Genomic DNA, 12,575 nt, shown 5'->3' with positions numbered 1-12,575 from the left:
CTCTTGTTAAACGCTTTTTTTTATGAGGAGTTGTCTCTGTGAGTCACTTTGGTATCAGCCTCCTAGAAGATATATGGTTCAAGTTGCTGGTGATGTGGTTCATGAAGTTTTGTGGGTCTATGGCTTTGGAACAATCAGAAAACTGAATCAAAAACACCTTTCTTAATCCCTCTCATTAAATGCCTTGCCCTCAATTAATTATTCTCACTCTCATTGTCCTCAGTGGCCTTACTTCAATCCCTTCTCTATTTCCTCCATCTAGAATGATCAGACCAGGCACTCCAGTCATTCTCTTCTACCTCTTCAGCTTCTTTTCTCAGAGAGAAGGTGAGGGACGTGGCTCCGATTCTGATTCTGTATCTTATCTAGAGATATAAGATCAGAGCAAATTGCTTAAGGATCATTGTGTTATAGACCGTTACGAAAGAGTGAAAGTTGTGTATGTTTAGAAGACATACGTTATTTTCCCTTTCTTTCTGGTTAAACAAGCATGACTTTATTCTTTTCTTGATTGAAATCACCAAAATGTATCAGATTACATGAGTAGTCTATATGTTTATGAACAGTTGTTCCCCATTCTTTGCTCGATCTGTTACGGCAGTTGTCTTCCCCTTCATTCAGCTCTTTCTCAGGAGATCATGTACCCCTATGGGCCTACCTACCGAGATCTGGAGACACCCAAGATGGATGATGGGAGTTCCACTGAAATAATTATACTCATGCCATTCATTTTTTTCAATAACCCCTACCGCTCCATCTATGTAAGCTCCCATTTACCCCTTCTTTCCTTCAATACCAGTAAATATCCCCAACTCATAAGAGAGAAATGTTGATCCACCATATCATCCATCTAACCAATAATTGTTATTTTGATCATCAATCTGTTCATCAACAAATCAATTGGGACCGTGCCTCCCTTTCTCTCTATCTCTGCAGGTCAACAACAACGGTGTGATCTCCTTCGAAGTACAGGTGAGCCAGTTCACCCCCGAGGCCTTCCCCCTGAGTGACAGCAGATCCTTCATTGCCCCACTATGGGCAGACGTGCACAACGGCATCCGCGGAGACGTGTACTACCGTGAGAGCACAGACCCAGAGTTACTGGAGCGGGCCACACAAGAAATCCGCAAGTACTTTAAGAACATGCCCACCTTCACAGCCACCTGGATCTTCATCACAACCTGGCACCAGGTCACCTTCTACGGAGGCAGTCAGACCACCCCGGTAAAATAACCACAATCACGAATCCCAGGCTGCTATATGCTCCACACACAAAACACCTGCATGCATGCGGCGATGGCCACTGGTAGTACCATTTATCCTACAATAAATGTTTTTAATCATGTGTCTCTGTGTGATGCTTGTGCAGAACTGAGAGTAACTTTTCATACAGTGGGGCAAAAAAGTATTTAGTCAGCCACCAATTGTGCAAGTTCTCCCACTTAAAAAGATGAGAGAGGCCTGTAATTTTCATCATAGGTACACTTCAACTATGACAGACAAAATGAGAAGGATTTTTAATGAATTTATTTGCAAATTATGGTGGAAAATAAGTATTTGGTCACCTACAAACAAGCAAGATTTCTGGCTCTCACAGACCTGTAACTTCTTCTTTAAGAGGCTCCTCTATCCTCCACTCGTTACCTGTATTAATGGCACCTGTTTGAACTTGTTATCGGTATAAAAGACACCTGTCCACAACCTCAAACAGTCACACTCCAAACTCCACTATGGCCAAGACCAAAGAGCTGTCAAAGGACACCAGAAACAAAATTGTAGACCTGCACCAGGCTGGGAAGACTGAATCTGCAATAGGTAAGCAGCTTGGTTTGAAGAAATCAACTGTGGGAGCAATTATTAGGAAATGGAAGACATACAAGACCACTGATAATCTCCCTCGATCTGGGGCTCCACGCAAGATCTCACCCCGTGGGGTCAAAATGATTACAATAACTGTGAGCAAAAATCCCAGAACCACACGGGGGGACCTAGTGAATGACCTGCAGAGAGCTGGGACCAAAGTAACAAAGCCTACCATCAGTAACACACTACGCCGCCAGGGACTCAAATCCTGCAGTGCCAGACTTGTCCCCCTGCTTAAGCCAGTACATGTCCAGGCCCGTCTGAAGTTTGCTAGAGAGCATTTGGATGATCCAGAAGAAGATTGGGAGAATGTCATATGGTCAGATGAAACCAAAATATAACTTTTTGGTAAAAACTCAACTCGTCGTGTTTGGAGGACAAAGAATGTTGAGTTGCATCCAAAGAACACCATACCTACTGTGAAGCATGGGGGTGGAAACATCATGCTTTGGGGCTGTTTTTCTGCAAAGGGACCAGGACGACTGATCCGTGTAAAGGAAAGAATGAATGGGGCCATGTATCGTGAGAGTTTGAGTGAAAACCTCCTTCCATCAGCAAGGGCATTGAAGATGAAACGTGGCTGGGTCTTTCAGCATGACAATGATCCCAAACACACCGCCTGGGCAACGAAGGAGTGGCTTCGTAAGAAGCATTTCAAGGTCCTGGAGTGGCCTAGCCAGTCTCCAGATCTCAACCCCATAGAAAATCTTTGTAGGGAGTTGAAAGTCTGTGTTGCCCAGCAACAGCCCCAAAACATCACTGCTCTAGAGGAGATCTGCATGGAGGAATGGGCCAACATACCAGCAGTGTGTGAAACCCTTGTGAAGACTTACAGAAAACGTTTGACCTCTGTCATTGCCAACAAAGGGTATATAACAAAGTATTGAGATAAACTTTTATTATTGACCAAATACTTATTTTCCACCATAATTTGCAAATAAATTCATAAAAAATCCTACAATGTGATTTTCTGGATTTTTTTCCTTCTCATTTTGTCTGTCATAGTTGAAGTGTACCTATGATGAAAATTACAGGCCTCTCTCATCTTTTTTAAGTGGGAGAACTTGCACAAATGGTGGCTGACTAAATACTTTTTTGCCCCACTGTATGTAGTCGTCTCAAGTTGAAATCTCTTTGAACTTCTGGGTAAGTATTCGTTTAGTCTAATAGGGGTTGTTTGTTTAGGTTAAAAGGTCAATTCCTCCAGGTGGTGAATTTTTGCTTTGTCTCACTATTGAACTTACCATATGCTTGCACATTCTCACCTCTCTATAGGTGAACACATTTCAGGTTGTGTTGATATCCGACGGTCTGTCATGCTTTTCCATGTTCAACTATGGAGAGATCAACTGGAGCACAGGCACAGCCAGTGGAGGAGACCCTCTGACTGGTTTAGGTGGTAGCACAGCACAGGTAGTCATCATGATATCCTACATATACCATCCCTGACACACATCAAACCAATGAGGGGATTCGATTAATGCCTCTGGCATGTCCCGGGTGAACCGGGTTAGTGTTGATTGCATTTGATTTGGAACCGGACTGCCTCCCTCCGTGTGAGCCAGGTGCCCCGTTAAGCGCGTGGAGTAATGAGTAAGATTCTGTGTTTTCACATGCAAAATTGATTGCTTTTGATTTTTTTTTTTAACGCTTTATCCAACTTCCCAATGATAACTAGTTTGAAAATTTGAATCTATATTTTAATGGAAATAGATGTTGTACAATGCACCATTCTGCATGGTTGACAATATAACAGAGCAGCACAGATTACCATTCGATTTGTGCAGGGCGCACCTTCCTCACCCGGTCATAGCTTAATCGAATCCCGTCAATATCAACGCCCCACTTACCACCTCTAAAACACATCAGTTCAATCATGATGCCCCATAAACCACCCTTAAAACATGTCAGACCAATCACAACCTCCCAGATATAGCTAAAATACAGCAGACCAATCTTGATGCCTCCCACCTCTATGAAAGTGATAACCTCCTCACTTGCCTTTTCCCAATATCTCCCCTCTCCAGTCAGGTTTTAATGGAGGAGAAATCGGTAACTTCCTCAACCTACCTGGGTCCCGTTCCAATGCCGTGGTTGAAATCGAGAGGACGACCAATGTAAACCTGCCTGGCCGGTGGGTCTTCCGTGTAGACACTGCCCTGATAGACCCTGCCAATGGCTGCAGTTACAATGGTGGGCAAAAAGTATAACATAAACAAAGACTTGACACACTGGTCAAATGTCTAGGTTCAAATGTCTAGGTACTAGTCAAGTCCATGTAGACAGTTTCTGTAAACTTGAATCACTCTCCTCATAACACAGCATGAGTCCCCTTATTAAAAAAACATCATGGCTGGGGAGACCCATAGTCATGAATGTCCATATCTTCTCCTAGGGCGGTTCTATCGGCGCGGTGAGATCTTCTGGCTGTCCGACCAGTGCTCCCAGCGGTGCCGCTGCCTGGACATGGACAATGAGGTGCTCTGCCGGGAGGCGCCGTGCAGCCAGCTGGAAACTTGTGAGCAGAAGGAGGGTGCCTTCTACTGCCAGTCTACGCGCACCAGCACCTGTGTGGTTTTCGGCGACCCTCACTACCACACCTTTGATGGCTTCCTCTACCACTTCCAGGGCACCTGCTCCTACCTGTTAGCTCGGCCCTGCTGGGAGGTGGCTGGCCTGCCCTTCTTCAGCGTGGAGGCCAAGAATGAGAACCGCGGCATGGCCTCTGTGTCCTGGCTGAAAGATGTCACTGTGGAGGTGTACGACCACAGAGTCATCCTGCCTAAGGGCAGCCAGGGCACAATACAGGTGAGCAGAGCAGCACTTTCAAGGAGGACAAATCTGTAGGGATGTCTAGGTTTTAGCTCAGCGGGCTGACCCAGTCTTGTCAGTTTGCCATAGGTCAGATGGTCATAGGTCAGATGTTGTGCCTTTGGGAGGCTAGGTACATAACAGTGGTCTGATCATGTAGTTTGACAGGTAAGACCAGCAGATCCTGTGTACCGCTCTCCAAGAGATTCATTAGGACGTTACCTAAAGTTTTCATAGGAATATTCCATCAACGTCCCACCAAACATACAAAGAACATGGTTGACATGTTCTCAGAATATAAGATATGGTTTTAGACACCTTTCATGAACATTCCTGTGTATCAGCTGTCAGGACGTCGCTTGATGGTCCCAAAGAAACCCAATTGTTTAATTATTACACAGCACCCTTTGTTACTGTGGCCAAGCCCATCAAGGCCCTGATCCATTCACTGTTCTATATCTGTTGACCATTTTCGGAACACGCACACAGTGCTTTCAACTTACATATTTGACCCACTATGAAAAACATGATTACATTGTGCATGTTCATTTATACAGTAATTATTATTCAGCATGTCCTCACCTCGGATTTGAACTCACAACTTCTTGGTTCACAGCCGTCTGATGTATCTGCTACATGTCTGTGTTATCGGATTATTCTCTCTTAATTCATTTGATTTACTTATTTCAGAAATATTAGGGCTTTTATATAGTTTTCTAATGTTGGTGGGGCATATAACCTTGTTTTAATGTTACTCTTGATTCGCAATTATACTTTTTTTAAAAACCTGTTTTTCTTGAGTGTGCCTTTAACAGAGCTGAGATTTCCTTCAAAGTGTATTCACCCTATTGCTTACACATATCCAGATGTTTCAGATCTACACAAGTGCCTAGGAAGACGATGTTAGGGTTTGTTTCTGGACAGTGCCAGACTATACTGGCCCCATAAGCACCTGCTCTCAGGTTATCCCTTATTGGGACAGTGGTTAGGGCATTCGTCATTGGTGCTTGTGGCCTGGGTTTGTGACCTGCTAGGGGAGTCACACTCACATTATTAGCAGTATACAGTATGTTAATGTCATTATTTGGCAACATTTGCAGCACCCGTAATTGATCTAATAAACATGTGTTTCTCAATGAAAGATGGGAACCTGTAGGATTACCCCTTGAGCACAAATGATTTCAAGCTAGCTGTGGATTGAGGTTAAGGCATGTTCTTAACTTTGTTACATGAGCATCTCTCCATCGTCTGCTTGAAATGCACTTTGAAGTAAATCTCTTCAAGTGCACTCAAGAAAAAACATTTTATTGATCATAGTGATTGAGGAGTAACATTAAAACCTGGTAAAGTGCCCCACCAACAATAGATCACTATATAGAAAGCCCTAACGTTGCTGAAATAAGTACATCAAATAAATGATGAGAGAATATTCAGATTAACTGTAACTGACACAGACACGGTGGCGTAGCATAAATATCAGAATGCCGTGAACCAAGAGGTTGTGAGTTCAAATTCCGAGGTGAGGACATGCTGAATAATAATGACTGTATAATTGAACATGCACAGTATAATCATGTTTTTCAAAGAGTGTCAAATATGTAAGTTGAAAGCACTGTGTCCCGAACATTGTCAATAGACAAAGAGCTGTGAATGGATCAGTGGTTCACCAATCAGGGCCTTGATGGGCTCAGCAACAGTAAAAAGGCGAAATGTGTAATGTGAATATTTTGGAGGGTGAATGTTTCTTTGGGATCATCAGGTGAAGTCCTGACAACTAATACAAAGACATTTTCTTGAAATATTCCCATGAGACATGTCTAGAAAATGCATATATTATGTTCTGAACACATGGCAACCATGTTCTGTGTAAGTTATGTTTGACATTAAGGGAATGTTTGCCAAAACATGCTAAATAGGTTCTCAGGAGGTTTTTGCTAACATACATAGAATGTTCCCCTAACTAACAGAAAACTGGACACTCAAACATCTGGGGAACATTACAGGTAACATTACAAAAAAGTTATCTTTCTCTAGAATTGTTAGCTGGGCTATCTAATCTAATATGGTGTTTATGTGGTACTGTCCTACATAATCTGCCCTGAATCTCCTACCTCTCCTTTTCAAGGTGGATGGACTGATGAAGACACTGCCAGTCCAACTCCAGCTAGGTGCAGTCAGGGTGTACCAGTCGGGCATGGCCGTCGCCCTGGAGACCGACTTCGGCCTCCTGGTGACCTACGATGGGCAGCACTACGCCTCCATTTCCCTGCCCAGCTCCTACTTCAACAACACATGCGGCCTGTGCGGTAACTATAACGACGACCCTGCCGACGACCCTGTGCTGCCCGACGGCTCGCTGGCCGAGAGCGTAGTGGCGCTGGGTGGCAGCTGGCGGGCGGAGGATGCTGACTGGCGCTGCACAGACGGCTGTGCCCAGAACTGCAGTGTCTGTGAACCATTGACCGAGGCGTTCTACTTCCGCCCGGACTACTGTGGAATCATCAACAAGACGGACGGGCCTTTCAGGGACTGCAGGGCAGTGGTGGACCCAACGGCCTTTGTCTATAGTTGTGTCTACGACATGTGCAACAACAAGGACAACATTACCACCCTCTGTCAGGCCATTCAGGCCTACGCCTTAGCCTGCCAAGCCCTGGGGGTCACCATACGAACCTGGAGGTCACACACCTTCTGTGGTGGGTGATCTTCTGTCCCGATGTATATAATCTATATGTCGGGTAGAAATGTTTTTGTTTGGACATTTTTATAGCTACCTATCCTTAAAATAAATATGTTACCTACTGTTTCTGTTAGTGATGTATCTAAATTTACTGGTTGGGAGGGGCTGGTCCAACTCAGTGTCCTAAAAAAAAATGCATACCCCTCCCCAAAGTTTAAAATATTTTCACATGACTCCCCTTTTACCGTAAAATAAATTGAACACCCTCCCCCCATATAATTAACTGAAAATAATGTTTATGACCACAAATAACATAACTGTGTTTCTAAAAGTGGATATCAACTTTGCCACTTCAGCATGCTTTTGTGGCACAGTCGATGCCACACAGGGCTACGGGCCAGAAGGTTGAGTGTTGGCCGACCACCACAGACGAGCTCACTCTCCCTGCCTGTTTCATTACACTACGATCAGAGTCGGCTGCACACACTGATCAGCTAGGGTGAAATCAGATTTCCAACATGTTGATGCCATATTTAATTTGATTAAATTAATTAAATTAATAAATTTTCCACCAACAGGGTTCTGTGCCAATGCACCACACAACCAATAAACAAAGCATAACGACTTTGGGCACTTTAATATCATGGTTTGCGTTTTTAACACCACAATAAATAGACCATGTCAATCTTGAAAATATATCCCTCCCTACCTTGTAGGCTTACCTAGTATCGAAGGCTTGGCTTGACAATCTCCGAATGTCATTAAACTTTTTGGTATTTTGTAACAGATGTCTCTTTCCATTCATCAATTGGCTGCTGCACAGTTTGGATTGATTGATTGATTGAATTTGTCAGTAAAATAAATACTGTCACAACTTCCACCGAAGGTGGCTCCTCTCCATGTTCGGGCGGTACTCGGCGGTCGTCGTCGCCGGTCTACTAGCTTCCACCGATCCTTTTTCCTTTTCTTTTGGTTATGTCTGTTTTGTGTTTCACCTGGTTTCATTTTGGTTAATTAGGGGGGGTATTTATCTCGACATTTCCCTTGGGGTTTTGTGTGGGATTGTTTTTGTTTGACTATCAGTGAGTTTGGGTTTCGTTTTCATCAGTTCATGTTTAACAGGTGGTTTTTCCCTGGACTGTGTCTGAGTGTTGTTTCGTGGCTACTTGTTTCTCCTGTGCCTGACTCCACACCCACATCCCCTTGGGGAGATCTGACAGAATCCTGCACCCTAAATCATGGAGTCAGCAGGAGCGGACGCGCCCACCCCGTCCATGGAGGAACGTGTTCAACAGCACACGGCGGTATTACACCGTTTGGGGACAGCTATGGATCAGGTGTTAGTGAGAATGGAGAGATGGGAAAGGAGCGGCCTCCCTACCTCATCTTCAGCCACTCGCCAGGCTGCAACAACACCTTCTCCGGCGGCGTCCGGACCCAGCAGGATTCGGCTAGCTCTCCCAAGGGACTACGATGGGACGGCTGCCGGGTGTAAGGGGTTCCTGCTCCAGCTGGAGATTTACCTGATGACCGTTCACCCGACCCCCTCGGGAGAAGAGAGTGTCAATGTCCTCGTCTCCTGCCTTTCGGGTAAAGCCCTGGAGTGGGCCAACGCGGTCTGGGAGGGCCCGGACTCTGCGAGGGACCATTACCCAGAGTTCACCCGCCGCTTCCGGGCGGTGTTTGATCACCCACCAGAAGGCAGAGCTGCGGGTGAACGGCTGTTTCACTTAAGGCAGGAGACGAGGAGTGCACAGGATTTCGCACTGGAGTTCCGGACCCTGGCTGCCGGCACGGGGTGGAATGACTCGGCCCTGATGGACCATTATAGGTGTAGCCTGCAGGAGGACATCCGCAGGGAGCTAGCCTGCCGTGACACCACTCTCACACTGGACCAGCTAATAGACATGTCCATCAGGCTGGACAACTTGCTGGCTGCTCACGGGTGTCTTGATCAGGGTCTGTTTGTTCCACCCCCCAGCACTCCTGCTCCGACACCCATGGAGTTAGAGGTGCTGCTGCAAGGGCCACCGGAGGAGGAGCCACCTCCTGCACCAGTTGTGGTCGGAGAGGACACACTGCTGACCGGTGCTGGAGGAGTGTCTGGGAGTCGAGAGGGCAGGCAGAGCACGGCTCGAACACCTCAGGTGAGTCAGCACCCGGCTCACCCAGAGCCCCCTGTTGGTCAAATGTATGTGTTGATTTCCTTTCCTGAGTTTTCCCCTCATTCCCAGCATAAGGTGCTAGTCGATTCAGGCGCAGCGGGGAGTTTTATGGACCGCGGTTTCACGTGGAAGTTAGGGATTCCCTTGGTGCAGATAGACCAAGCCTTCCCCATGCACGCCCTAGATAGTCCGTTAGGGTCAGGGTTGATCAGGGAGGCCACGGTTCCACTGGACATGGTGACGCGGGGGTTCATGAGGAGCGTATTAGTCTCTTCCTAATCGATTCTCCTGCGTTTCCAGTGGCCTACGCCTTAGCCTGCCAGGGTATTCCCTGGTTGGCTTATCACAATCCCAAAATTTGGTGGAAACAGGGGGCTCTTAAGGGGTGGTCAGAAGAGTGCTCAGGTAGGTGTGTGGGAGTTTCCATCGGTGCAACGACAGTGGAGAGTCCAGACCAGGTCTCCACCGTGCGCATCCCCCCCCCCCCAAATATACCGATTTGGCAATCGCCGTCTGTAAAAAGAGAGCGACCCTATTACCACTACATCGACTGGAGGGTTGTGCGATAAACCTCCAGCTGAACGCCGCACTTCCCAGGAGTCACGTGTATCCCCTGTCACAGGAGGAGACGGTGGCTATGGAGACATATGTCACCGAATCTCTGGTACAGGGGTACATTCGGCCCTCCACATCACCTGTCACCTCGAGTTTCATTTTTGTAAAGAAGAAGGAGGGAGGTCTGTGTCCATGCATTGACTATAGAGGTCTAAATTCCATCACAGTGGGGTTCAGTTACCCGCTACCTCTCATCGCCATGGCGGTGGAGTCATTCTTCACAAAACTGGATCTTAGGAGCGCGTATAACTTGTTGCGAATCCGGGATTGAGATGAGTGGAAAACCACATTTAGGACCATCTGGACTGACCACCGTAATCTGGAGTACATCCGGGCGGCGAGGAGACTGAATAATCGTCAGGCAAGGTGGGCGATGTTTTTTACCAGATTTCGCGTCACTTTCTCTTACAGACCAAGTTCCCGTAACGCGAAGGCCGACGCACTGTCCCCTCTCAATGATACCGAGGAGCGGTCCATCGATCCCACCCCCATACTTCCGGCCTCTTGTCTGGTGGCACCGGTGTTATGGGAGGTGGAAGCGGACATCGAGCGGGCATCTCGGTTAGGACCTCCACCACCTCAGTGTACAGCGGGTCGGAGGTACGTCCCGCTTGGTGTTCGTGATAGATTGATCAGGTGGGCCCACACGCTACCCTCCTCTGGTCATCTGGGGATTGAGAGGACAGTGCGGGCTCCTAGGGGGAAGTACTGGAGCCCACCTTGGCTAAGAATGTGAGGGTTTATCTTTCCTCCTGTTCGGTGTGAGCTCAGTGTAAGGCTCCTAGACACCTGCCCAGAGGGAAGTTACAGACCCTCTCCTTTCCACAGCGGCCTTGGTCACACCTGTCTGGACTTTCTTACTAATCTTCCTCCATCACAGGGGAACACTACGAAACTGGTCGTTGTGGATTGGTTCTCTAAGTCCTGCCGTCTCCTCCCTTTGCCCGGTCTCCCTACGGCCCTACAGACTGCGGAGGACCTGTTTACACACGTCTTCCGGCACTACGGGGTGCCTGAGGATATAGTTTCTGATCGGGTCCCCAGTTCACTTCCCGGGTTTGGAAGGCGTTCATGGAGCGTCTGGGGGTTCGATCAGCATGACCTCTGGTTTTCACCCCGATAGCAATGGGCAGGTGGAGAGAGTGAACCAGGATGTGGGCAGGTTTCTGAGGTCGTATTCCTAGGACCGGCCTGGAGAGTGGGCGAGGTTCGCCACTCCTCCACGGACCTGTCACCGTTTCAGTGCGTGTTGGGCTATCAGCCAGTCCTGGTACCGTGGCATCAGAGTCAGACCGAGGCTCCTGCGATGGAGGATTGGGTGCAGCACTCAAAGGAGACCTGGAGAGACGTCCAGGAATCCCTTAAACGGGCCGGTGGGCGACAGAAGGTGAGCGCTGACCGCCACCGTAGTGAGGCCCCCGTGTTCGCACCGGGGGACCGGGTCTGGCTCTCGACCCGAAACCTGCCTCTCCGCCTGCCCTGCCGGAAGCTGGGTCCGTGGTTTGTGGGGCCATTTAAAGTCCTGAGGAGAATAAACAAGGTGTGTTATAGGTTACAGCTCCCCTCTTACTATTGTATTTACCCCTTGTTTCATGTGTCTCTCCTCAGGCCGGTGGTAGCTGGTCCACTACAGGATGTCTCCTTGGGGAGATCTGACATACGTACAGTCCAGTCAAACGTTTTTGGCCACACCTACTCATTCAAGAGTTTTCTTTATTTTGGCTAGTTTCTATATTGTAGAATAATAGTGAAGAGTGAAATAGTGAAATAACACATATGGAATCATGTGGTAACCAAAAAGTGTTAAACAAATCATTCTTCAAAGTAACCAACCTTTTCCGTGATGACAGCTTTGCACACTCTTGGCATTCTCTCAAGCAACTTTATGATGTAGTCACCTGGAATGCTTTTCCAACAGTCTTGAAGGAGATCCCACATATGCTGAGCACTTGTTGGCTGCTTTTCCTTCACTCTGCGGTCCAACTCATCCCAAACCATCTCAACTGGGTTGAGGTCGGCTGATTATGGAGGCCAGGTCATCTGATGGAGCACTCCATCTCTCTCCTTCTTGGTCAAATAGCCCTTACACAGCCTGGAGGTGTGTTGGGTCATTGTCCTGTTGAAAAACAAATGATAGTCCCACTAAGCGCAAACCAGATGGGAAGGCGTATCACTGTAAAATGCTGTGGTAGCCAAGTTGGTTAAGTGTGCCTTGAATTCTAAATAAATCACTGACAGTGTCACCAGCGAAGTACCTCCTCCTCTATGCTCCACAGTGGGAACCACACATGCGGAGATCTTCTGTTCACCCACTCTGCGTCTCACAAAGACACGACAGTTGGAACCCAAAGGATTTGGACTCATCAGACCAAAGGACAGTTTTTCACCGGTCTAATGTTCATTGCTCGTGTTTCTTTCCCCAAACAAGTCTCTTCTTATTG

The 12,575-nt window shown here is 47.3% G+C and overlaps 1 protein-coding gene across 1 annotated transcript in view; it reads left to right on the top strand.

Moving 5' to 3' along the window:
• The first annotated feature begins 263 nt into the window (after nt 1–263).
• LOC139423260 (tectorin alpha) overlaps nt 264–12,575 on the top strand; it is a 54,384-nt gene continuing 42,072 nt past the window's right edge. Inside the window, exons 1-7 of the mRNA XM_071175070.1 lie at nt 264–327; nt 622–761; nt 937–1,224; nt 3,139–3,276; nt 3,891–4,056; nt 4,259–4,671; nt 6,800–7,370. Of these exons, the coding sequence (XP_071031171.1) occupies nt 264–327; nt 622–761; nt 937–1,224; nt 3,139–3,276; nt 3,891–4,056; nt 4,259–4,671; nt 6,800–7,370 (1,780 nt within the window). The remainder of the gene's footprint in view (nt 328–621; nt 762–936; nt 1,225–3,138; nt 3,277–3,890; nt 4,057–4,258; nt 4,672–6,799; nt 7,371–12,575) is intronic.

This window comes from Oncorhynchus clarkii, chromosome 12 (assembly GCF_045791955.1).
Source record: "Oncorhynchus clarkii lewisi isolate Uvic-CL-2024 chromosome 12, UVic_Ocla_1.0, whole genome shotgun sequence".
NCBI lineage: Eukaryota > Metazoa > Chordata > Actinopteri > Salmoniformes > Salmonidae > Oncorhynchus > Oncorhynchus clarkii.
Note: the sequence above shows the minus strand (reverse complement) of the source record. Positions and strands in the feature narration are given on the sequence as shown.